The sequence below is a fragment of the Manis javanica genome, chromosome 5 (genome assembly GCF_040802235.1).
Source record: "Manis javanica isolate MJ-LG chromosome 5, MJ_LKY, whole genome shotgun sequence".
Taxonomy (NCBI): domain Eukaryota; kingdom Metazoa; phylum Chordata; class Mammalia; order Pholidota; family Manidae; genus Manis; species Manis javanica.
The window spans coordinates 82,235,376-82,262,989 of record NC_133160.1 but is presented as its reverse complement, the minus strand read 5'-3'; the positions used below and the strand labels follow the sequence as shown (position 1 = coordinate 82,262,989).

Genomic DNA, 27,614 nt, shown 5'->3' with positions numbered 1-27,614 from the left:
GGATTTTTTAAATAAATGATCTTTTTTCTCTCTCTGTCTGCTTTTAATACTCTCTCCTTGTCCTTGATATTTTGCCATTTTAATCATTATATGTCTTGGTGTTGTCTTCCTAGGGTTCCTTGTGTTGGGATATCTCTACACTTCCATGATAAGAGTGACTATTTCCTTCCTTCCCCAGATTGGGGAAGTTTTCAACAATTATTTCCTCAAAGAGACTTTCTATCCCTTTGTGTCTCTCTTCTTCTGATGCCCCTATAATGTGAATGTTGTTCTGTTTAGATTGGTCACACAGGTCTCTTATTATTCTTTCATTTCTAGAGATCCTTTTTTCTCTCTGTTCCTCACCTTCTTTGATTTCCTGTTGTCTAATTTATATTTCATTTACTGTCTATCTACATCATCTAATCTACTTTTAAGTCCCTCCATTGTATGTCTTATTTCAGATACTGTATTTTTCAAAATGTATATCTCTTTGCTGAAGTCCTCCCTGAGATCTTGAATATTTTTCTGTAGCTCCATGAGCATTTTTATGACTTTTATTTTGAAATCTTAATCAAGAAGATTGGTGATTTCAGTTTCACTAAGCCCTCTTTCTGTGTTTTTCTTGAATTTTTGTTTGGACAAAATTCCTCTATCTCTTCTTTTTTTTTTCAGTGTTTCTTATGGAATAATAGATTTGTATAGGAGGCACCTTCTAGTGACCAGAAGCTTCATTTCCTTTGTGTAAGCCCTAGCTATTGGCCTGCAGTTGGTGTGGCATCTGTCTGTCTTGCTCATGGTGTTCTGATTTCAAGTGGGTTGTGTGGGCTGTCAGCTGATCACTGGAGCAGGGATAATACTCTCTTGAGCTGGCAGTGGGCAGAGCTGCCTTCCCTCTGGCCTCCCACAATAGCGGGGGCACAGGCGAGCAGGATCAGTGGCTGCCAGGAGGAGATTGCTCCGGGGCTGGGCTCCGCATGTGCGCTGGGCTGCAAGGCTGGAGGTGCCCTCTGCCTGGCCTGCTGTGATGGCGGGGGCACTTGCTGATGAACAGGACTGGCAGGCACCAGAGGAAAGAGCTTCTAGGGCTCAAGGCCAGTGGTTTTCAAACTGGGTTTAGCTTGGCCCTGGAACCTCTGCAGAACACACCTGTTCTTCACTCTAGGTCTCTGCCCTTCAATCAGTACAGCTGTACATTGAAACATTTTACTTATTTATATTTATGAGTAAGATTTTATTTTAACAAAGTGTGGTTAAAAATAAACTTGAAAACACCACATTAGGACATCAGATACACTTAAAGCGCTCCTCTGATTTTTGCAGCCTATAGATTACTTTGCCAATGTATGAGATCCTGGAGACCTAGTACCCCTCCATCTAAGAAGTCATCAGTGTGATTTTTGATAAAATACAGAGGTGTATATTTTTAGTAATAATAATTTGTGTGGGGCTTTAGAATTTACAAGGCATTTTATCCTCTAATTTGATCCTTATCACAACTTATCATTTTACATATTTAAAAACTAAGGCTAAGATACATTAAGTTAGTGACTTAGCAAAGATTTTTGAGAATTATGGCCAAATAATTAATTCATTTCAAGAAAAGAAGTACTGGAAAACATTGTCACATTAGGAATATTATTTGTTTAGTGACTACTTGCTGTACAGTGTGCTAAATGCTATGGATGCTGTGAGCTAAATATAGCCACAGTTTCCAAGGTTACAGTCTGATGTGGAAAAGAATCAATGTGACAGAATAAAACAATATAAATAAATATTAGCAGTGTAGAGAACCTTTTCAAAGTCACAAGGGTTCCCTAGAGGTTCATAGAGCATATTTTGAAAACTAACATTTGGAGGACTCAAAGACCAAGATGAATGACAGATGTAAATTAGGCATATAAGTGGACTGGGGGAGTGAGGACATGGCCAAAGATTTGAAATACATATATGATAGGCTGTGTTTGGCTTTGTATCTGGTAACTATATTCTGCCTTGTGCAGAATAGATGTAATTGGTTGTCTTGATGAAGACAACCCCATCTTTCCACACCTGGATTGCCATCTATTTTGCCTTGGCCTGTAAAGTTTCAGTTCTAATTGTATTAGGCTATTTGTGTTATATTTATTTATATTTTGTAGTGTGATTTCATTTCAACAAATTGTCTATGCTAAAAAGAGTTTAAAAACTCCCTGTTGGATTTCAGGTCAGTATATTCTTATTCCTCAGAGACACATGACTATTATGTAGCAAGTAGATATGTGCACAACATGGCAATGAGATTAATCACAAGAAGTTTCATTGTCAAATTCACTAAAATCAGAAATTCTTCTAAATTCATGAATAAATTAAAATTTTTTCACCTGGCCTATCTAGGGCCCTAGATGAACTAGCCCTTACACATCTCACCAGCCTCCATTTGTGTACTTCTGTCCTCCACTTTCCATGGCCTGCTTCAGCTACACTGACCTGCCCTGGAATATATAGGGGTATTGTCCGCACACAGCTCTTTCTAATCCCATCCAAGTCAGATCTCAGTTTAACGTGCTTTCATTCCGAGAGCCTTTCCGAGTCTCCTGACCAGTGAGGTGAGGGTTATTTCAGCCCCCTTTGCATGTTTCTTGATAGTGCTCATCAAGCCTGTACTTCAATAATTAATTTTTCTAGAAAGCAGAGCCCATGTCTGTATTTTCCAACACCATGTTTGGCCCTTATTAGGATCTGGCACATAGTAGGTCCTTTTAAATGGATTAATTTTATTAGTTTACCTAACAGGTCCCAGAGTGTTTTCGAGTGTGATAAGGCTAATTCTGATTCAGGCTGTCTCAATACTCTTCTTTATCATCCTCATTTAGCTATGTACATTATTTTATAATTCTCAAAGTTTTTTTTTAAATCACTTTTTCTCCACATCCTTACACCAATCATGTGCAATAGGACAGAAATTGTCACCTGTATTTTAGAGAAGAGGAAGCCCCAGCATTCTGTCTGAGCTAGTTTGTGGCAGAAGGAACCTGGGCTACAGTCCATCCCCCCATAGCTGCATACCCACTGCTTTTCATTGTGCAAAAACACCTTGGGGTCTGCAAGTTACCAAATAAATCCTGAAGCATATTCTAATTTTAGGTGGTTCTGGAAGTAATTTAAAATATTTTGGGTAATTGGATACTGTCCACCATCCACTCTGAGCAGCCTTGTGATTTGAGAGCTAAGTCTTCCAAATAAATGCTGAATCAAATGGGTAATTGATTTAGTCTGAACTTATCCATCTCAAAGAGTTGTGAGTGACAGGAGATGACCAAGCAAGCATGAAAGACATGTGTTCCCACAAGAGAAATCTTGTCACTCAAATAGCTAAGCAAATCAAAAGCAATTACCCAATGTCTGCATTTGCGTGACACCTAAATCCTACTCAGACCATTTAACTTTCTTTAATTTATGGGTGAGTTTGAAAGGCTTCTTTGACCTCTTCTATGCTCAGATGGGTAAACTTACTTATGAATAGAGAGATGATAGTTTATATCCTACTGTGGTATGTCAGATACCTCCAACTTCAAAAGGAGGAGGCATTTGGAGAATGGTTATATACATAAGTAGTTAAAGGGAAAAAAAACTTGCTCATATTTATGGCTCAACATGCAACTCTGTCCCCTGGGGCATCTGCATTTCAGTGGAGTATGAAATGAAGTGATCCATTTACAGCATTTAGTTTGTATGGTTCATGATTTTGTAAACGTGCCTTGAGGTTTGCAAGTCAGTGCATAAATCTTGATAATAAAGATACATTGTGACATACAATTCTATTATATATGAGACATTTTAGTAAGTTGACAATAAGCCTTTCTATGACTGAACCTCATTGCCACGTTGGTGCACAGATCTACTTGTTACTTATTGGTCTGTGAGTCTTTTGGAAGACAGGGATGTATTGACCCCTTTCGTATGTCATAATAGTTGGGAATTCTCAAATAAGCAGTAAAACTTGAAATTTGAGTCCATTTACTCCTAGCAATTTTATAGTTCAAATTTGCAAATGCTTTTAAAAAATTATTAATAAGTTCACACAGGGATCCTTGAACACCACATAGATCTTTCAGACTAAAGATTCTTTCAGAGCATGTAAATGGAAACATATGGCTTGTGGATCCCTTAATATAGATATAACTTATAAGTCAACGAAGTGTTTTTATTTGGAGGTTAACCTGTCCCAGAACTTGGGATAGGAAGTGCTGAACTGTTCTGTAGACCCCATGACTGAAGTCCATTTTCTCCTCTGAGGTCTGTGAGTAATCTGATGGGCTTCCCATCTGCAGATGATGACGATTGTGGTCCTGTGGGATGCAGCAGGCAGGCGCAGTGTGTTTCAGAGGGTGCAGATGATGCCACGTGTCAGTGTCTGAAAGGATTTGCTGGGGATGGAAAACTATGTTCTGGTAAGAGCAAAAGCCAATGCATGTAATATCTGGAAAACAGTGAACCAGCAACTTTCTTTCAGAGCATATTGATTCAAAACCTCCAGAAAGATTTATGGAATCAGCAGGATTGAACAAGTTATTTGACATTAGCTAAAAAGATAATGGAGGGTATGTATAGAAAATATGAAATGTATAATATGTTGGTATATTACATAGAGCTTATATTAAAATTACAGCATGGATGTAGTTGATATTAAGGAAAATGACTTAGATAATTAACTGCATGCATGCATAGGGTTATACTTATTCTTTCCTATACTTATACCAGGATTGCCTACATATTTGACTGCTTCATCATTTTGCCCACAGATATAGATGAGTGTGAGGTGAGTGTCACAGTTTGCCCTCCCACCTCCAAGTGCATCAATACTGAAGGTGGCTACGTTTGCCGGTGCTCAGAAGGCTACCGAGGAGATGGGATTCACTGTCTGGGTGAGAAAGTCTGTGTGCTGAAGGTAGAGGCAGGCCATAGCACTGTGGGTGTGATGGGCTGAGACAAGACAGGATATACGTGGGGTGCCACACATGTTAAGACTAAAAGAGAAGCTGAGTGACCTGTTTAAACTGACATATTTCAATTCCTGGTAAATAGTCGAGTTTATGCCCTTGGGCTTTCACCACATGAGTCAGCTTCAAGACCCTGTCGAAATTGTTTACCCTCTGCTTCCAATTCTTTCTCTCGGCTGCGAGTGCTGCCAGCGCCTCCTCAGTACTCCATACCGTGAGCTATCATGGGCGGCATTGGACATTTTGGACAGCATTTTCTTAGTCCCTGAGTTTGGCCACTGAACCATAGTGGCTTGCAGAGCCAAGACAGGTTTGCTGGAAGACCCCACCGTGGGCTACAGGAAAGGAGGTGTGCTTCTGTGAGAGGCTCCCCAGGTAGCTCTTGAGAAGTTCAACAGATGGAGACTGAAGCCTCTGACATTCAGATACAAACAAAGAATGATTAAAACCTCTTTCACAATCGCCGTCCTCCGCCAAGGTCTGGGTGTGGTCTGTTGGGAGGAGAGGATGGCTCGTACCATTCCAAGTATCAGCGGCATAGCTTCAGCACATGCAGGTGGAGGCCTGCCTGAAGCCACTGTGACCCAGTGAAGTAGGAGTCAGAAGTTTTATGGGGCTTTAAAATGTCTCAGTATTTTCTTTTCCTTCTGAAAACATAAAAATCTTTTCACAGTGAAGGGCGGATGCCTGATAAGAAAGTAAAATGTTGAAGTTAAAGATGAAATAGCAGCCATAACTACCAGTTTTCTGGACATGGCTGGTTTAAATCAGACCTTTATCAGATTCCTGTTGAGGAGCCCACAGACATTTGTAAATGCTCTTGTAAGCACCTATTTGGCTGTGTGTCAGGAAAATGTCACTGCTCTAATTAAGCGGGCTCCTAGATAATGTTGTCAAACAGGCTGTATATTTCATTTACTTTGAAGAGAAAGGCAGAATACTTTCTTGGATGTTTAAACTCACTAGACTCTGGATTCTCACTGTTACTAACCTACCTCCTCCTAGTAGCAAACTCCTGCCTGCTTGGCTTGGAGTCCTCAGGCCTCATGGGGGCCACAGGCAGGTTCCTGTTCTCTGTTCCTCTCCATCTCTGTCTGCATCCCTTTTTCCCCTCCCTTTTTTCCTTCCTTTCCATATATATATATATATATGTGGTGCCATCATGGGGGAGATTGGACATATATGTAGATCTAGTGCTCTGAACCACACCTGGCCCATATTAAGTGCTATATAAAAGTGTTGTTGTTATTGTTAAGAATAGTTGTGTTTTTTGGCCAAGAGTTTATCTTTGTTTTTGCTTCTTGGAGAAGCTCTCTCTCACTGTCAAGGTGATAGTTCATAGATATTATAACAGGAAATCAGTAAAAAAAAAAAGACTCTGTTTGAGCCATTCAGGATAGCAATTCAATGTCACAAATATTTAATTTGTCCCTGTCAGTGCAAAGGCACAGTTCTAGGGACTGTGAGGAATACCGAGATGGTGAAGGGAGTCCTTGCTTGCAAGGAGAATATGATCTAAACGAAATATAGCTATGATAAGAGGTGATGAAGGGTAAGCCTCATAGGAGAAGTGAAAACTGCAATGGAAGTTCAGACCCAGAAGAAGTATCTGTTTGAGGTGCTGAGAGATTTCATTAGGGAGTAGCATTTTGGATGGACCTTGATGCATGAGCACATGTTTATTAGGCAGAAGAGAAGTGTGAGGGGTGGGAGCATTCCAGGCACAGACATAGGGGTAGAGAATAGCCTCACTGAGCACTAGGTGTGGGTTGCGTGTGCAGGAAAACAGACACTGAGGCTGGCAAGGTGGTGTCCTAGCCCACTCAGGCTGCTGTGATGAAATACTGCACAGCCCAGGGGGCTTAAACTACAGAAATTAATTGTCTCACAGTTCTGGAGGTTTGAAGTCCCAGATCAAAACATGGTTGATTCGGTTCCTAGTGAGAATGCCTCCTGACCGCATTACTCGCATGGCCTTTTCTCTGTGGTTCATGGAGAGAGAGAAAGAGAAAGAGAGAGGGAGATATCTCTGGTGTCTTTTCCCTTTTGGAGAGAGAGAAAGAGAAAGAGAGAAGGAGATATCTCTGGTGTCTTTTCCCTTTCTTATAAGGACATCGATCCTTTTGGACTAGGGCCCCACTCTTGTGATCTCATTTAACCTTAATCATTACTTCCTTATAGGCCTTATCTCTATATAGAGTCACACTAGGGCTTCAATATATGAATTTGGGGGAGGTGGGGGACAATTCAGTCTGTAACAGGTGGGTTGAGCTCCATTAATGGAAGACTAGAACTAAGTGTCAATCACTGGGGTTTTACTTCTCTAGACCAGTCCTACCCAGTATAATATATAATGTAAGCCACATATGTAATTTTAATTTTTCCAGTAGCCACATTAAGAAAAGTACAAAGAAACAGGTGGACTTGATTTTACAATGTTTGATTTAATCTAATATATCCAAAATATTAGCATTTTAATATGTAATCAATATAAACGTTATTGAGTACTTTACATTTTTTTCTTATTTTGGTACGAAGTCTTCAAACTGTGGCAAGTGTTTCATATTTACAGCATATCTCAGTACTGACTAGCTACAGTTCAGGTGCTCATTACTCACACGCGGTGATGGCTGCCAGGCCGAGAAACAGCTCTAGGCAGCAGACAGCCATGGTAGTAGCATTTGAGTCAAGTGGTGAGCGGTGGGAAATGTGGTTTAGGAAGGTTCATCTGGCCCTGGCATTTAGGAGTGTACAGGAGGAGAGATGGGATGCAGGGAAAGTGGTAAAGCTCTTCTTATTAGTAATGTAAAACTGAAGAGAGGAAAAGACCTAAATATTAGGGTGATGGCAACTGGGAAAGAAAAAGGTGGGTAGTAAGGAGAGAAAGGATCACTTAGTTTATGTTTAAAAAAAAAAAGCAAAAATGTTTTATTTGATATAACATGTATGTCAATGACTGGATGTCTGTTAGCAAAAGTTAAGAATGAATATTTAGGATCTGAACTTACAAATGTTTGCCTGGGGATAGTTTACTAACGTCCTATGTTCCTACTGAGCTACTTGTGTTGATATGTCTTTCCTTTAGGTGGTAGGAACACTTTCTTATTTCAGGAGCTTAGGAAACCTGAGGGTCCCGCAGTCAAGGGACCCGGTTCATCTCTCTCCAGCATTCATGATAGAATTTTTAAATCTTAAAATGCATAGTCTCTGTGAGAACGCAGCATGACAGGATGGAAGCTGCTCCTCATTACATCCCTGCCCCCCCCAGAATGCTGGGTTTTCCAACTGTATGACTCTTTTTCCTCCTCTGCACCCCACCTTTCTTTCCCCTACTCCCTTTTTTTTCCTGGCAGATATTGATGAATGCCAACTGGGCATGTACACCTGTGGGAAAAATTCCACCTGTACAAATACAGTGGGAAACTACACCTGCGTGTACTCTAGCAGCCTGTCTGAACTGGGACGGATTTGCCCGGGTAGGTTGGTGGGTGGTCAAGATCCAAGGGAGGGACTTGGTTCTGCAAAACTGTACCTCAGTGTATTTGCATTAGAGATTCTAGAAATCATTTGGTTCAATCAGGCTGGCAAGTTGACTTTCCTGATTAGGTTGATACTGTGCTTGAGAAGTGAAATGGGCTGAGTTTTCTTAATTTAATAGCATCTGGAATAAATCCTTTTTTATTATTCACAATTCAATAAAGGTGGGAACACAAGTGGTTCTCTTTAACTATGCAACTAATGTCCTGATTTGTAATGTTGATTTCTGAAGCTGCTGGAAAAACTCTGCAGGGCAAGACAGGTCAGGGAGGGTGTCTGGACTTTTAGTGCTTTGAATTACTTTCAAGGATTTTAAAATATTACTTTAAAAAATCAGTATTCCTTGATCTGAATTAGAACTGCGGCTCTTTTTTTCTTTCTTTTTAAATGGTAATAACACGACTCCAGCTCCCTGAGCCATTTACCCATAACACAAGGGTGTTTTCACCGTTGACACCCCAGAAGGGGAGCTGGCTTCCTCTTGACCCTGGAAACCAGAATCTGGGGCTCTTTCTGCATCTCTGCAAGCTATTTACCTGTTTCAAATCTGCAAGCAGAAAACATCCTAAGAAAGGAAAGTTCTGTGCTTAACTTGGGTATCTGGTTTTTATAACACATTATTTTTCTCAAATAATTTGCTCTTCTTAAAAGTATTGAATGACTGCTAGTATTCATACAGTCAGCTACACACCCTAATGTTTTCCTTTTACTGAGCAGTGAACCATTCGATAAAAGGGACTTTTACCACTTTGGCATTCCCTCTATTTTGGCAGCATTTTTTTTTTTTTTTTTGCCAGAGTTGTTAGTCCTGTCTTTGAGGGTTGCCCTGAAAATTTAGTTGTTTTTAGAAGAAAGCATTGTGTGGGAGAAATTTTCAAGACTTCCAGGATGCTGGGGTAATGGACTGTGTATTGGTGGTGGTTTATAAGCCACAGGAGATACTGTTGCTTAGTGAGACCCTCTTAAAAGGAGCTGTCACTTCACCTGGTTACTCTGTTTGTGGATGACAGATGTGCTTTTATAATCAGATCAGTGACTCAAGATTCATGTAGTGATTTTGGATTGACCATTCTCTTACTTGCTTCCAATATTCTTTATGTCAAATAATACTGGACCTAAAGAAAAAGTGTCTGGCTTCATGTTGAATGACATAAAGTCTGGTTAGGAAAGTGAAACTATTATCACTTCTGATAGTTCTATTGTTACTGGAAGACACAATTGTTCACAGGGTTTGTTCACAGAAACAAGTTCCTAATATTGATATCTGAAAGACACTAATCACCTCAGAAAGTAAAAGTATTGTCTTTATTCTTCTAGACTCTACTCCACCCTCTCTTTTAGGGGCGGATGGCCACTATTCTGTGAGAAATAGTTACAAGGAATGTCCCCCATCTCATGACGGGTACTGCCTCAATGATGGTGTGTGCATATACATTGAGGAAGTTGACAGCTATGCATGCAGGTAAGTTAAGCTGTCTTTCTGACGGCACAGAGATATGATATTGCAGCCCTTAACTTTTAGATGTCTTATAAAATCTATATTGAGATTTTTCTATAATTAGGTTTTTCCTTAGAGAAAAACATCAAAGTACACATGTATAAATTGTGTGTGTCTGTGTTGCACCCTCCCTGGATATCACACCCCCACAGCACCTAGCTGCCGGTGATACACATAAATGTAAGGAATTGGTGATTTTCTCTTACTTAAATAACTCGCTTTTGCTACTAAAACAGTCTGGAGGTTAAATTTCTCACTCTGGTTGAAACATTTAGGTTCATGAGAGAATTCCTTAAAACTTTGATTTATTTTCTGCCAAATACATGGAGAGCATCCACGACATGTTTCTGAATGTACAAAAGTGTTATATATTCACACTACCCTTTTTGCCTTTAATTTTCAAAACCTTATAAAAGAATTCTCTTTACTTCCTTATAGTTGACATTTACACTGTTGTTGTGTAGTAACAAGGGGTGGATGCAGCAACTGCTCCTTTTTGCTCCTTTCTTGCCCCCATGATGGTTTCAGTGGGCACAGTGTCAACCTGAGGAGTAGGCGTGAGGGTCACCTGACCTGTGGGCCACTCCTTCCACACTCACTCCGAACACCTTTCCCTCACAGCCTTTAGAAAAATCAACACTCAGTATCTAGTTCCGCACCAAATTTTGCTTTTAATGAATTTCATATTTGGAAGGCAATATGAGAGAATTGACAGGTACTAAAAATAAATAGGTCTCCTATGGCTAGACTCTGGACTTACTGATAATTTTCTCTCATCATGAGTAGATGCTATAAGCTGTAGAGACTTTTATTATTTTTATCAATAAAAATCAGCAGAAACAAAGTCTAAATTATTAGAAGTTATGTTCTGTGACAAAATGTATGGCATTGCCTTATAAATCATGTCAGCCAGGCAAAAATAATGAAAAGTATTCATGAATATTAACCTAAGTGACTCTGTTCTCGTAGAATTCTGCCTTCATGTTCATATTTGCATGCTGCAATTTTCTAACCTAAGATAAGTCTAGTGCTCAGAATAATTTTCCTTGATTTTGATATTAAGAATCAAGTTCTTTTATCTGTTCATGGTTTTTTAATATACCAAATCATGAAGGTATGAAAACAGATGTCCTCGTTTACTGGTCATGATTCCCTTTTTTCTATGATACTTTATGTCACAGAAGACATTACAGTGATCTGAAGGGTCCTGAGGGGTTATGTTTTTCATTTAGTAGGTTATTTTCATTTGGGCCTGAAAGCATCGATTCATTAAATGATTTATGAACTCTTCAGCACCCTGCTTTTCTTTCTGTCATTAAATCCTGATGAAAGTATCATATTCCCCTGATAATGTTTTAAACATGAGCCGCTACAAAATGTACAATTAAACTGGATGTAACACTCAAATTTAGGGACCTTTAATCAAAAGCAATATTTAAAATATCACCAGAGTTCCCATTTAATCTGTATCAAAACTTTTGTTTCTTTGGTTCATTTAATACAAATGTGGTTAAGTCAAACACTGAACCCTTCCCCTCCTGCCCCTAGGACCTCACCTTGTATGTTTAAAATTCCATAGTAACGCATCTCTAGGGAGTGCTTACCAGCCCAACTTTTTTAAAGAAACACTTCATAGGCATCATTCCTCAGACAGTATTCTTAACGCTGCAAGCAGGTTTACAAAGGGCTGCTCTTCCTTCCTTGCTTGGTGGCAGTGGCGGCTTCTATCCGAGAGAGGGAGCCCCTGGACGCCTGGGTGCAGAGGCTGAGAGCCTAGAGTCTCCTGTCCAAGGTCTTCCTCGGAGGTTGCCTGGTCTGGGCAGTCTCAGATAACCACCCTCCTGAGCTCAGAGTTCCTCAACTCATTCTGGTTTGGCTCTGAACCAACCTACACCCTTTCGGGTAGGTCTCCTGTAGACCAAGGTACCCCCATCACTAGTCCTGTGAAATTTTCATGAAAAAGGTTGTGTGGTCAAATCAATTTGACTGCCTAGTCTAGGCCTCCGCTGTTGATCATGGTACACCAATGCGTGAAAAAGCCTTGTTGAGCTTTATTTAATCCAGAATTTCTTGAAATTATTTGACCATGGCAAATCCCATTTATTTGGCCAGGGACTCTTTTTTTTTAATAGTTTAATAAAACTCATTAATAACCCAAAGAACTAATAGTATGTAGCCACCCTTGTGAAATGCTGATTGACTGCCCTGGGCTTTGCTGGTCCCAGAGATACTGCAGCCTGCGTTGGCTGCCCAGGGACTTTCACCCACATGATTAGCATATTCCTTGAGGCCATAAAATCTCTGAGAGGATCAGAGGCATGGCCCATTAACACAGAACACTTCAAAAGTGGCTGCTAGGCACTGATAGTAAATACCTATAATCAAAGATAGCTAGAGTATAAAAGTATCCAGGAAAGCCTGGAATAATTTGATGATCCCTTATACTCCCTATACTCAGATCCTGACATCTTTGCATGATCATTTCTAGAAGAACAGTTTTTCAGAAGTGCATAGAGCTTAAAACTCTTCTGGGAAGCAGCGTAAAGGAGTAGAAAGAACAAGAGCTCTGAAATCAGAAAACCATTTGAATCGAATTTGCCATTCACCAGCTGTGTGACCTGTTACAAATTACTTAACCCCTTTGAGCCTCACTTCCCTCATCCTTAAAATGGGGATATGCTCTTGAAAATAAAATGAATAAAAGTGCCTAGCACAGTGTCAGGCACATAAAATGCTTAAGAAATGCCAGTTCCTTTCCCTTCTCTCTCTGAAAGCAACTCCCGAATGCTCTCAACCAACTCAAGGTTGAACTGGGACTAGAGTCTAGATCTGATGAAGGTTTGTCTAAGTGCTTTTGCATGCAGCCTCTTCCCACCCGTCCCCCTTCTCTGTGTATTTGTTCCTTTGAGTCCTTTTGGAATAAGGTGGAAACATGGATATATAGATAGTTGATCCAGGGCCAAGGGGAAGAAATTCCTAACAAGTGAGCATCACAAAATGTTTACTAAGATATTAGAAAAGTTTATGCTCTTGTGAAGAATAAAAGACTATAACCGTTCTACGCAAGGTTTCCTAATTGCTGGAAGCACACATTCCCAGTAGATGGCAGCATTGTTTCATATACTTTCATTAAAAGGGTCACAGCGTGTGTTGGTGGCAGGTAATAACTCCAGCTACAGTTTCACTGACGTTTGACTTGAAGGCCCCATTTTTCCTACCATTTGGTTTTTCTCCTTTAAAGAAAGCAGACAAACACTTATGTGTCGCCACTGAGACCTTTCCTCTTCTGTCAGTGGTGATTTAAAAAAAAAATGAAAGCATGTTTCTTCCGCCAATTCAGAGACTACACACATACATTCTTTTAGAGCCCGGTCTCGAGTGAGGGAGTCTGTCTTTAAATTCTTCCTTTCTTTGACCTTACTTATTGCAGCTTGTTCCAAAACTCTTGACTCTTAAGGCAGAGTTGCTTTGTGTTGGCTTAAAGGTAGCTCCCTAGGATTTTAGACTAACAGAAATTTATCTACAGTCAGTGTTCGCAGTGCCTCACAGGGGCGGCATGCAAATAATCCCCATCAATCCCAGGGCAAACAGCCAAAGGTGGAAGTCCGTGCTGCGTTACTTGTAAAGCAGAGTGCTTTCAACTGACCCCTGATGGATTTTCCATATGCTTCCAACGAGCTGAGTCTGGAAATGCAGATGGCTGTATACTGAGCCTGAAAAACAGAAGCGTTTTGGGCCAGGGCTGCTGGCTGACCTTGCCTGTGTGTTGTCACAGGTGCGCCGTAGGCTTCGTCGGGGACCGCTGCCAGTACCGAGACCTGAGGTGGGAGCTGCGCCACGCCGGCCACGGGCGGCAGAGGAACGTCACGGTGGCGGCCGCCTGCGTGGTGGCACTGGTCCTGATGCTGGTCCTGGGGCTGTGTGGGGCCCATTACTACAGGTGACCCTTTCTTTCCATTGTCACTTCCCACCTCTTCCCAGCTCCTTCTAACGGAGTGCCCGCCTCCTTCAGAGGAGCTGGTACGCCCTTAGTACGTGGCCTAGGATTCCACAGCTGGAAAACAGTGGTTTACTTTCCATTGCCCCATTCCAGCCTTAGCCCTGATACCTGTATAGTTTATGGAGTTGTTACTTAACATAATGCGCTTTTGTATTCCACTTTTTTCTCTTAGCTAACCCTGCTTCCCCCACTACCCCCACCACCCTGTAGCATGCATGACTGGTTTTTCATGGCTGCTATCCACTAAACTGACTTCCCACCAAGTATTAACTTTCGTTCAGTATCTTCCATAATTTGAAGAGGTTTCTGGTCCTTGGATTTTGTGTTTATAACAATTTCAAGGTAAAGTTAAAAACTGTGGAAAAATTAATATTTATACATTCAGTTAACAAATACTACTACATTAGAGTGAAGGAAAAGGCACTGTTTGCTCATTTTCCATTTTCTCAAAAAGTTTGACAGCATCTCCCACTATCATCAATATTGACAAGTATTTTCTGCATTGTTATAGTTTGTGCTGTAAAAAATCAGTAAGTCCTGACACTTTGGGGCTGAAGGGGACTTAAAAGATAATTATCTAATTCAGTCTCATCTTTTTATGGCTGAAGAACCTAAGACCCACTTCACTAATAGGTCCCAGTTGTCTGGGAAGGTACAGAATAACTGTGCCATCACCTGCTGATAAAAATCTAACCACACCTACTGGTACTACACAACCACTTAGGTGGCAACTGGCATATTATGAAGAATTCAGCATACCACCCACGATGTTCTGGTCTGAGACCCTGGTATATCCTAGTGTAGTGGTTAAGAGCGTGAACTCTAGAATCAGACTGCTCAGATTCAACAGCCAGTTCATGCTTAAGTAACATCAGGTATGTTATCTAACCTATGTTTTCATTAATTTCCTTTGCTTATAAAATGAGGGCAAAGAATAGTAGTTACGTCAAGAGTTAGAGTGAGACTGAGTTAATTTAAGTCGAATTAATTATCTGTTGTAATTACTATGATTTTCCTTGAACTGTAATCTTTCCCAAAAGAGTAACCTGTTCCAAACCCTTTTATGTCTTGAGAGACAAGATTCTCAGGCACAAACTTGAAATTTTTTTTTATTAAAGTGTCATTGTTATTCAAACTTACGTTGGTTTCGAATATACAACACAGTGGTTCAACAGTCACCTATATTATTAAATCCTTATCTAGTGAGATCAATATCTATCAACATAGTAAGATGTTACAGAATCATTGACTATATTTTCCATGCAGTACCACTGTCCCTGGGACCAACTTTTATTGTGATTGCAAATTATTGTGCCCCTATGTCCCCCTCCCCCTTCCCACACACCTCCCCCAATACCTCCCCCATGGTAACTACTAGTCCCTTCTCAGTGTCTATGAGTCTACTGCTATTTTGTTCCTTCTGTCAAATTTGGAAATTTTAATTCATCTCACTTTTTAGCCTGGTATGCAATTGATATCTTGTGTTTATAGAAAGAGTATTGAATAATCAACAGTTTATCTCATTGGACAAAATGCCAAAAGAAGAGCAGATGCTTGGCAAATAGTGCAGGAAAAAATAGAAGCAAGAAACTTAAGTCTGTGTGTGCCATAATTGCTAAGTATATTTTCTTATTCTACTGGTTATGGAATAGTATGTTTTATGTTCTATTGACATTCTTCAGAGCTTTGGATTCAAAGTTAATGACACATTGCTGAGGATTTTTTTACTTATAATTCAAAGACCAGCTCAGCTGTTCAGTATAGACTTTATACATAAATACAGATGTCTTTAGCTTCTGACACCCACATGCATAAAATAAAAAATGGTAAGGACTATTTTTTCAAAAAGAAAACTCATTAAAAATCCCTTTTTTTCTTTTTCCTGAAATGCATCAGAGTTGTAAAGTTCTTTCTGAGCAAATTAAGGTTATTTATCTAATAGTTCTGCTCAATAAAGCTGCTTACCCCACTGCACAATTTCAGCTATGTGCTTCACTGCATTTGTACTATTTTAATATATCCACTCTGAGAAGATCAAGTTAAAACTGCCAGTTTAAATATTGTTATACCACTAAAGTATACCAATAATAGTCTTTAAGTTAGGCATGTCAGGTGATTTTCTTTACAGTTAGAATCAGTTGTTTCCCCTCTTGTCATTCCTTCCCTGTCTTGTCAAGATTAAGTGTTTGACACTGTTGTTTTATATGTCTCTCAAAAGATCAATGATTGTGGAACTAAATAATTTTTAAAGTGTTGGAATATTATTAACTTCGTAAAACTTGATTTCTTGGGAGGACCTCTTTGTAAGAGAATCAACAGAAAGTATTCTGTCACAATTTGTAACTTTGGTACTGTTTATATTAGTACTTGCTTCAATCTTTTCCTTGATACTTTTGATTAAAGATAATGACAACTTATACCATCTCCTGGTACCATTGGTCACACTGAATTCACAGTTCCTGGGAGGGGTTTTCCCAGCAGCCCCTATTTTCCTTATTTTTGTTCCCCAGATGTCCCAGGCCTATTTGACAGAAGATTGCACTCCTAGAGGGAATTAGGTCTGCCCAAGAGAACAGTGCTGTTTTGGAATCTTGAGGCTGGCTGGTGGCCTTCACCACCATGTTTCCTTTATGGCCTTCCCTTAAATGGCTGCTTGGTGCTTATGTACTTGTCTCTCTCCCTCTGGAGGCTACTGTTTTGGGGACAGGGATCCCACCTTAATGGTAGATTTTCCTCCTTTTCGCCCCTCTTCTCCCTAGAGCTTGACACCATGCCTTGTATAGACTTAGTGCTTAATGTTTGGAGGCAGGGAACCTAGTCTATTTTTTGGCTTGGCACCTGTGAGAGAGTATTCTTGGGTCTTCCACTTCTTGTGTTCTTGCCTCTAATGCCTCTGAGCAGGAAATGGCAGCAGGCCAGTGGAAGAAGCCTGCACTTTATATCATAATGATCTAGCTCCAGGGCTGCCTTTGGTAGCTGTGTGCCTTCCAAGGGGTGGGTCACCGCTACCTTCCTTCCACCAAGTGAAGTTACTATGGTCTGTATCCCACAGTTGCTGTGATTACATTATTTCCATGGACAGCCCCCCAATGACGGTCAGTCCATAAGGTAGAGATTTTGTTGGTATTGTTTTCCCATTGCTATATCCCTAGTAATAGAGCAGTGTCTGGGATATAGTTAGTACTCAATAGATGCTCATGAGTGACTAAATGCATGGCTTCCCCCACCTCCCACCTCACACACATCTCACAGAACCTTGAAAAGAGTGAAACAGCAACTGAAATTTTTTTGTAAAAAAGAATGCCTTAAAAACCCAAAGTTATGCTCCTACTTTTCTTAATATTTATTCTCTTCTGAAATCTCAGTAGCAAAAGCAGTTGTCCCTGAGCATCACTGAGTGGGTAGTAGTTGTGTATTGTTTGGGATTGTCTCACATTTTGCCTTTATCTCAGGACTCAGAAGATGCTATCAGAAAATCTGAAGAATCCTTATGAAGAGTCAAGCAGAGAAGAGAGCGGTAGCAGGCCTGCAGACAGTGAGGCTGGGATGTCCTCTTGCCCCCAACCTTGGGTAAAGTGACCATAGTACATGCACAAGAAATTGGCTTAATATTAAGCCCAGTTCATTTTTTTCTCATTCTTCACTTAAGTTTAGAAGATGGGAATCTATTATAATTTCCAGCAGGTGTTAATGTTAGCCCATACCACATCAACTGGGGAAGTCCTGGGCAAGCAGTGGATATGGGAAATTGTGTCCTAATCATATGGGCTAAAATAGTGCCATAATTTAATGACACAAGAAATTTATGGAATCCTTTTCTTATCATGTAGCTTACATTTTTATGTGTTACATGAAAAGTCTTTCCCTATTTTTAGGCGATCCTTTTCAAATGGATGTCTAAAAAACCCCAGGATTAGGCTCTAATTTTCTTAATATTTCTTGTCTTCAAGCAGAAATTTTAAGTTCCTAAACTTCAGCCACAGAATTGTTACCTGATTTAGCCAATAAAAGTACAAGACACTTAGTTGAATTTATGCTTAGAGTGAATGTTTGGATTTAAATTCAAACTTAACTGGCTGTTCTAGTTTAATTTGGGATCTATTTTCCCTGGAACCCTTTATATATGCCAAAAAGCATAGTGTTTGGAAATCAAAATGCTTTCTAGATGACCCACTCAGTAACTGGTCTGGGAACACTAGAGGGCAGACCTGGGACAGGCTAAGCACTGTTAAAATTTGGGATATCCCTTTCCAGAAACCTGTCAGAGATAATCTGATTAGTCCAGTTTGTGCTGTTGGTATTATTCGTGGCACATATATTGCAAGTGACTGGACTATAGGGTGGTCCGTGGGGATCAAAGCTTATGGGCAAATAGGGAAAAGGCTATTGGGAGAGGTTATTGAGGGGCAAAGGCAATATTCGAGGTCCTTCCCACGTCATTCTCCCAGTCCTTTGCCTCCATCTCCCCATGCTTTCCCAGAGGATAGCCTTCCTGTGGCTATGCTTTTGAATAACAGGTGATCATTTGTCCCTGCCTGTGGTAGGCATTCATTGCATACTTATTTTTTGGTTGAAACTTGAGTATGAAAATAAAATAAGGACTAAGAGCCTGGCTCTCCCACCAAGTGGCTGTCTAATCTTCATCAAGTCACTTAACTCCTGTTTCTCCTCAGGACACCAAGGGGTTTGGGTTACTTGAGTTCTAAGATCCCTCTGTTTCTTTAGGCTCTGTAAGTGTGTGGGTCTGGAGGCACTTAGCTGTAGAATCGCCTCAGTTCTTTGAGTTCTCATGATATTGTTGACTTCTTAATTACCTAGGATGCACATGTCAGTTTACGTGGTATTTCATTTAGGTTTTGAGTAGCAAGTTTAATTCATCTTACTGAAATCATGCGAGAGAAGGAGAAACAATATCTAGTTTTTTTTTTAATTAAAAAAAAAACACCTGTGGCTGTCATAAGTGGCTTGCCCAGCTCAGAGCTGTGATAGGAGGCCAGGGCTACTGAGCTCGTTGATGTCAACTGCTGCCGCCCATATCGGCAAGAGCAGGAGAGAGTGAGCCCCTAAGTCGGGAGGGGAAGCAAAACAAATCTGGTTCTGTCAGCAGCCTTCCCCATCTCAGGCCAGAATTCTGGGACTACGGTCTTCTGGCAGAAAACATGCGGTTGGAAAATTTGCAGCATGGAGGCCTGGATTTTGCCTTGACAGAAATAATGGGCATGTGCCCTTAAACAGTGGGTCATGTACTGATTTTTCAGTATGTTGCAGCAGGGAGACCATTAATAAGGAGGATGCAGCAAAGGGCAATTAGTCTTACAGAAAATACGCAAATAAAAGCACATGCTCACGGGATTCACCCTTCCGCTACCAACATTTTTATCCCTAATTGACTCCACTTGTTTACTACTTCCTACACTTTTCTCAAAGAGGTATGAGCAAGAAGATTTCTTTCCTATTCCCTGTTCATCTTCATACTTCTGAGTCAGGGGCTCCTTCCTGTGGAGGCGCATTTCTGAGCCAGTGGGGGAGCACAGTGATTCAAACCTGGGCACTGTCCCTCTGTGGAGCCACTGGCTGGCAGGGAGGAAGGAGGGACTGCCAAAGGACACCCTTTGTCATGGTACCTTCTTTTTTTTCCTTTTGTCATTAATCTATTTTAATGTCCAATCTATCTGTGAACTCTGGACAGCCTGCACTGCAAATGCCCTATCAGTTGTGGTTAGTACAAATAAAGACAAAAATAATATTTTTTTTTTACTAAAGAGAAGTGTCTTTTTCTGGGCCTGCATTTTCGAATTCTGGTTCCCAAACTGTTCAACCCCCAAAAAAGCATTTGGTGGATCCCTGCAAAATAATATTTGCACTATCAGTTATTATTAGCTATTAATGACCCCAAAGTATTCAGAACTCGACGTTTAAGTGAATTGTATTACTAAACACACACACACACACACACACATATTTGAAGAGTTGGGGCACATACGTGTATGAGATGTTATTGGCCTATGAGCTAGGCTTAAAACGTTATGGATTCTTTGATTGCTTAAACTAAAACAGTAACTCCCAGGGATCCATACCCCAAATCTGGGATTCTAGAATTAGAATACATTCTTCAGGAAAGGTATTGGTAGTGCCTAGGCGTTTTAATAGACAGTAACATAAGGTTCCTAACTGAAAAGCAGATCTTTCATTAGCAAGAGATAAATTTGACAGGTTCTTTCTTTCTGCTTATACCTTCCATAGGATGAGCATGATGGAGCCATAGACTTTGATTTAATGTATATTTAGATAACTTATGAATTGTAACAGTGTTCTCTCTCTCCCTCCCTTTTTGTTCTCTGCAGTTTGTGGTTTTAAAGGAACACGAGAACCTCAGGAATGGGAGTCAACCTGTGGCCCTCAAAGATGGTCAGGTGGCAGATGTTGGCCAGCTTTCCTCCCTGGAGCCTGGTGAATGGCTATCTTTACCTGGATCCTGAATATTCTGCATGTGAAAAGTCTCATCTAAGCACAGAAAAATATAGTTAAATTTTATAAACTATGTGAGCAGCTGGGCTGTACTGGAATGCCATAGAGCTTTAGAGAAATATATTTGGACTGGATACCTGCTTTATGTGAGGTTACCATGTTCATTCAAAACTCTGATCCCATAGCACTATGCTAGGTCCCTTTGAGCAAACACACAATGAATGACTCCTTATTTTCAATTAGGGTGAGTCTTGAGGTCCCTCTTGGATTGGGTCTGTATCGGTAGATGTAGGTGTAGTCCCAGTGAAATTGTAGATGGCTCCAAGAAAATGTGTTCCGTGTTCTAGTAGAAAGGTACATGTGAATTTAAGTGGACCTACGGGGTTCTCCTGAGGAGTGGGGACTATTCAAGTCTCATCGGGGACTAGCCCTCAGCCAGATATGCTTGACCACCTGTGAAGTCCAGCCAAGCCACTGGAGGAGGGGCCATAAAATCAACCCAGGTTCCCTGGCTGTTCTGGAACTCAGTCTGCTTCAGTTAGAAATGGAGTTAGGTATTCTTTGATCGTACTTTTAGCCAAGGGTTGTATTATGATAAGCACCTTGGGCTTGGGGCTTGGATATCATAGTCCTTTTTCATCAGTCAGAGGATAAGGTTAAACATGTTAAACATGTTTTGTATCATAAGGCTTTAGAAGGGTTCAGAGAAACTTTGAGCTGACAAAAAGTTTCTCTGCTAATGAGTGGGGCTTCAGCTCCACTTACATATTCTGATATTTGCCCTTTCCATGCATGTATTACAACACTCCCCTCCTCAGATTACTTATAGAGAGATCTGAGGACTTTGTTTTGAAAAAAATCACTCTAAATTCTCCTCATTCTTATGTTGCCATGTAACCCAACTTCAGTAGAACTTTATTTTCTGATTGGAGGAAGGCCCTGAAAATAAGGTACACCAAAGAACTGATATTAAAACTACAATAAGTATCATAGTTTTATATATAAGCTGTTACCAGTGTTATTACCTGGATAGTGAAAACATTCAGCATTTTCAAAAGCTTGGGTGTTTGGATGCTTATTAGTAGCATTATTAGAAAATAACAGACTATCTTGTAGTTACATACTACCTTTTCTTGAGGAGCTGAAAACACATGGTTCTTTGTTACAAAGGTAATCCACTTCAGAGGTACATATAATTATGTAAGTTAATCAGTAGTATGGTGATTTTTGCCAGAGTATGCTTAAACACAAAAGAAGAGCTAGGGACTCAGTTCACTGAGTACATGGGAATAGATTAGAATCTCTCTCTTTTTGCTCACTCAACTGCAGACAATTTGACTGATTCATGTACCTGTCTCCCACTATGGGTGATCACATTCCCGATCATGTCCAGCTGTCCCATAAATGCCCGTAGTGCAAGTGCACAGAGAGATCAGAGGTGAGGAGGTAGAGTGGAGAATGCGATAAAAGATCAAGACTGGCTTGGAGCCAATTCCTTCTCTGCTCCTGAAAAATCCATTAAAGCACAGGCTGTACTGTTGTGGATCTACAGAACCACATTCGCTGCATCAGCTGGGGTAGATTAAGTTAGCACCATGCCAGGGTAGCAGAGTGCCTGCTAGGGGATAGGAGTGCAGGTGCATTTAAAAACCTGAGTCTGTTCTTAAGTCACTTATGGTCCAGATGGTGAGAAAGGACGTGTACAGAGAAAGGTAGAGAGCTATGTCAGGTAGCAGAGTCCTCTGAATAATCTCAACCAAGTAAGAAAAAAACTGTTTTTAATTGGGTCCAGATGGTTTGGGAATGGGTTCACTGTGTCTCACATTTCAGGCCTCCTCTCCAGCCTCTACTCTCACGGTCTCTCTTGGACATTGTGAATGACGTGAATGCTGAAATTTCTTTTTCCTTTTGTGTAGGGTTAGTGCAAGCGGTGTCCTGGGTGAAGAAGCCCCAGATGTGCATGGGCACAGAGCACAGACACTGCCTTCCGCTGCCCAGTGATACAGGTTCCTATCCACAAGCAGTGGGGTGTAGCTGCCGTCTTCCCTCCTGTGGGGCACAGCCCACTGCTGTGGAAGTTGGGAAGCCACATTTTCTTCTGTCAGCTAACCCATCATGGCAACAAAGGCCCCTGGATCCACCACACCAAATGGAGCCGACTCAATGAAAACTGGAGTTCAGAGGAGGGTCCAGAAGCACACACTCTATCGATGGACAGTAGTGCTTCATTTCAAAAAGTAGAGGAAAAATACAGATTTTGGTTCCATAATCTCTACGACTAATCACCTAATCAGTGTCCTGAAGACAAATATGTACTTCTGCTTTTGTTCTTCCTTCAGAGTCTCACTGCAGATTTCCAAGGAAGAGTAATGGGAGAATCACTGGGTGACTCATTAGAAGCTGAAGCACCGTCAACACAGAAACCGTGTGGACTGCAGCCCAGGGACATCTGGGGTCAAAGCGGGGAGTCACACTGACCAGTCAGCCACAAAGGAACTTGTTTTATCTGGACAGAATATTTATCTCAATCTCATGAGGTGGTTAGAGTATTAAAATTACTGTTACAATACATTGCAAGCATTTAACATCATTTGTGAGGTCCATGTTTTGCAGCATGAATTATGATAAATTAATGAAAAATGTACTAACTTTGAAACTGATTTCTTCAGAATTAGATGGCTTATTTTTCTATTTTAAAATTATTGAATGAAAACATTTAATTTTTAAAACATTACCCAAGAGACTTTGTTTCTCAGTCATACTCTCCCTTGCCCCACAGAAAATTGTTTGCAAAGAATTTTTACTTATTTTCAAATATGAGATTGTAAGCAAATTGCCAGCTCTATTTTCATTATGAACAATCAATATATTTTAACTATTTAAATAAAATCACTATAAAAACAAAAATATATTGTACACATGGCTAAATTACACATTATAGTCTAAGGGGTTGATGCTAGAGTTGAACCAAAGTGATTTGTCAAGCTTGCTATTGTTACTCTTTTAAAAAGGACTTGAGAACTAATTATATAAAGTAAAATTTCACAACATGTTCATTCCAAGACATTGTTACTACAAATTACACAATCTAATACCATCATTGTGGATTGTGTGGGGCTCTGAGTTATTCAGTTTATGAATTAAGTAGTCCCTTTGCTTTAGTCTAGTGCCTTTTATGCATTCAGCTTATGCATTAACTAGTCCCTTCTATGTTTTCTTGTATTTCTCTTCAACTTCTTGGGCTTTGGTTATGCCAGAAGTCAGCATAAAAAGGAGTTTGAAGCACATCTCTTCAAGTGGATACTTCTTAGAAATTTTAATAATGATTTGGTGGTGGGGAGGATAATTTACGTTAATTCATTATTTCGTATGACCTCTTTCCCCAGTTAATTTAAGTTTTTCTGTATTCATTTTGCTCTTATTGACACTTGGGACCTGGAGGATCAGAAGACTGCCTTTGATTCCTAATGAGTGAACTACCTCAGAAAAACAATGCTTATAATTTTCCCAATAATGATGGAAAGTATTCATTGTCACAAAATGAGCATTTTTGAAGCTTTAAGGGTTTACATTCTATTTTGTACTTTAGGCCCTCTTTCTTTTAGAATTTCAACCATAACCAAAGAGATGACATGGACCCCATAGACCATCTGTGGTCAAAGAGCATTATCTTTGAACAAGAAAATCCCTGTTTCCTTCAAGCTCTTTAATGGATTTGATACCTTATAAAGTGGGACTATGTTAAGTCTGTGACCAGCCTCTGACATTATCTCTCTGGTCAGATTAAAGAAAAACATTCTTTGTGTTCTTTAGTTCAACAAGTCACCCTCAAGCGATAGTTTTCATTTTTGTAGCCCCATGTTTCTGGCAGAAATAAGCTCTTTTAAAAATTTGTATTTTTAAAAAAAGCACTTTCATCTATGACATTTGATTTACATTTTTTCCAGACTGAATATTTTTATTCCCTAACTCGCACGGTCTCATTGTGCATAATGTCTGTGATTTTGTTTGACTAAATGTCACCTACTACATCTAAAATGAGCATTTTGCCCTCTTTTCTAGCACCTAATGAAGGCATGATACACTATATTCTTTTGAAACCTTATGGTTCCAGTTCCACCTATTAGTCTTCATGTTCAATTCATATCCTTTTCATGGGAATAAATGATTATTGTATGAAAATGGAAAATGTGTTAAAAGCACTAAATAATAAATCCTTTAAAAAGGAAGCCAAGCAAAAATTTTGAAAGAATGGGAAAAATTTAGTCCTTTCAAGGTAAGCTGAGACAGACAAGATTTTGTTTTGGTTTGTTCTTTCCCCCCCTTTTTTTTAAAGTCATTGAATGAGAACTCCTCTGCATAATTTCATCCTGAGCTCTTCAGCTCCAGACATGCTTGAAGCAGCATACTTTCCTGTTTGGAACTTGACGGGGCTCCTGTCACTAGTAGACATATGCTAGCAACAGAGTAGTTCAATAGGAAAATATGTGATGGACATTTAATCTTACATTAATCACTCACATATCTGAAACAGAGACTTTAGGAAGCAAATGAATTACTAAATAAGAAAATGTCCTATAGCTGGTGGTCATTAGGCCCCACTTGACAATGAAGCCTTCGGGTACATTCTAAACTAAGAGTTGTAAATCCCAGATTAATGTCTGAATTATCTGGGCTCTTTAATTTTCATTTATACCATTCATCTACCAAAATAATGAAAGCATAGTGAAACCGTTACCATTCAGAGTTTTCAGTGAGTCAAGTACTTGCACCTTGGTTTTCTGAGCTCTGAAATGAGGCCTCCTTTGTGTGAAACAGCGTTAAGTCGCAGAGAGCTCCCATACAAACTAAGGTGTTATTTTTACCACTAAGATATTAAGATAGGCTTTAGTGCTTTAAACACCAAATAAAAATTTTTTTTATCAATTTAGGATAGCACTCTTTATCGTATAAAACATGTTGTGTATCATTAGGTATTCATCTTCTTGATCACAGAAGAGCTTCATTACCTATCAACTGCAACAGCGTGCTCCGACTATTAGGGGTCCCTAGGGCTTGAGTTTAAATATTTTAACTATCATTTATATTACTTTTCTTGTGGACGTTCAAGCTGTCAGCTCTCATGCCTCTGTCAGTTACCTTGATAGTAAATGTATATTGAAAAGAGTTTAATAACATTTACAGAGTAAATACCACCTAAAGAACTGGGCAGAGATAGAGCTTTTAAATCATTTATATCCAAATATCATTTCTTCCTAGGCCCTTTCAATGGGGTTTGACACATGACGGTTTGCACTGGAGTCAGAAAGTCTTTGCATCTGTAGAATTAGCATATTTTTCTCAGAGTTCTATCTTATATTTGCATTGTGCTTTTTGTTTACAAAGGATTTTTGTATTCACTACCTTATTTAGCCTCATTAAATTTCACACCCAAACTATGAATTTTCTTCCATGGACAGTATTCTTTCCATTTTACTTACTCTTAAAGACAAATAGTATCCAAAGCTGAAGTTAAGTGAAGATGAATAATAAAATACATTACTAGAGACAAAAAATACTTCACAATGATAAAATGTTCGATTTGCCAGAAACATAGTATAATCCTAAAATCCTATATGCTTAATAACCAGCTTCATATGTAATGCAAAAAAACTGACAAACTCACTGGAATTATTGAAGAAAACATCACAGCAGGATATTTTACCATACCACTCTTCATACTTACCAGACGAAGGAGACAAAAAAATTAGTGAGAATATATAACACTTTTAAGTATGATTATTAGAACTGGAAATATATAGTACACAGAGAACTTCATGAAAATTAATATGTGCTGTCCATGATGTAGCTTCAATAAGTTTCACAAGACCAAAATGAATGTAGTGATACAGACCATATTGCCTGACCATAATGAAATTCAGTTAGATTTAAATAATAAAGCAATAATTAATGCTTAGAAGTTATGAAAACACTTCTAATAACTTATAGATCAAAGAAGAAATCATAATAGAAATTAGAAAACCCCTGGAACTTAACAACTGTAATAATTCTATATACCACAAACAATGGCATATAACAAAACTGACATTGAGAGAGAATTTTATGGCCTTATCTATATTATAAAGAAAAAAAGATTAATGAAAATTAATGAATTGGGAAGAACTCAACTGAAAAGTTAAAAAAAGAGAAGCAGAATAAATCCAAAGAAAATATAAGCAAAGACATCACAGAGATAAAAATGGAAATTGTTGAAACAGGAGACAAATATAATAAACAATCAAAAAACCATAGGTTAGTTGTTTGAAAAAGCTTAACAAATATATGACAAGATTAATCAGGAGAAAACAAATAAACACCTATATGTTTTGGATGAGAAGGGCATAAACTACAGATGTGGTAGAAAGTTAAAAAATAAGAGAATGGTATGAATAACTTTATGACAATAAAATTTCAAATTCAGGCCAAATGGTCAATTGCCAAAAAAAAAAAAGTCAGCTAACCAAAACTGACAGAGAAAGAAATAGAAAACTTGAGTAGTCCTAAATGCATTAAAGAAATTTAAAAATATTCCCATAAGGAAAATAGCAAGGTTTATAAATGTGGTAGCTTTGCATTGTGTCAACTTGGTAAATAAACTGATTCCCAAAATTTCACCCCTGTATGATTTACAATACACTTTGTTATTGTTTTTTTATAGTGTTTTGTGTGTGTGTGTGTGTGATTTTTGTGATTCAGTTGGTCTTCATGGTTAGATGCAGTCAAAGACTGATGCACAAGTGCCAGCTAGTCCTCACTCTTCCCTGTGGTGATTGCTGTCAGGTTGCAGATCATTCTCTTTCCCGCTTACCTGGCATTCATCTCTTTTTCCTATTGCCCCCAATGCACAGCAGTGATCCCAGGCCCACCACTAGACACAGATGCAAAAGTCATCAATTGACCTCCCATCAGCTCTGCTTCATGCTCCCATTAGAGCAAATGGGAGTGCATGGATTTACAGATTTCTCTTCAAACTTCACATTATCCATGCATCCTACTGCATCAGGGGGGCTGATCAGTGACTTTTCTCTGATCCTCCATATCCTCTGTCTGGACCTTATTTTCCCAGCTCCTCCTGCAATTATGTAACATGTAATATCTATAATAAACTCTT

The 27,614-nt window shown here is 39.4% G+C and overlaps 1 protein-coding gene across 1 annotated transcript in view; it reads left to right on the top strand.

Moving 5' to 3' along the window:
• The window catches only part of EGF (epidermal growth factor), a 102,106-nt gene extending 74,943 nt beyond the window's left edge, over positions 1–27,163 (top strand). The window contains 9 exon segments of the mRNA XM_037001165.2: positions 4,293–4,412; positions 4,764–4,886; positions 8,315–8,437; positions 9,816–9,960; positions 13,772–13,936; positions 17,449–17,566; positions 20,341–20,446; positions 22,381–22,577; positions 22,579–27,163. Of these exon segments, the coding sequence (XP_036857060.2) occupies positions 4,293–4,412; positions 4,764–4,886; positions 8,315–8,437; positions 9,816–9,960; positions 13,772–13,936; positions 17,449–17,566; positions 20,341–20,446; positions 22,381–22,577; positions 22,579–22,746 (1,265 nt within the window). The 3' untranslated portion in view covers positions 22,747–27,163.
• Positions 27,164–27,614: the final 451 nt, after the last annotated feature.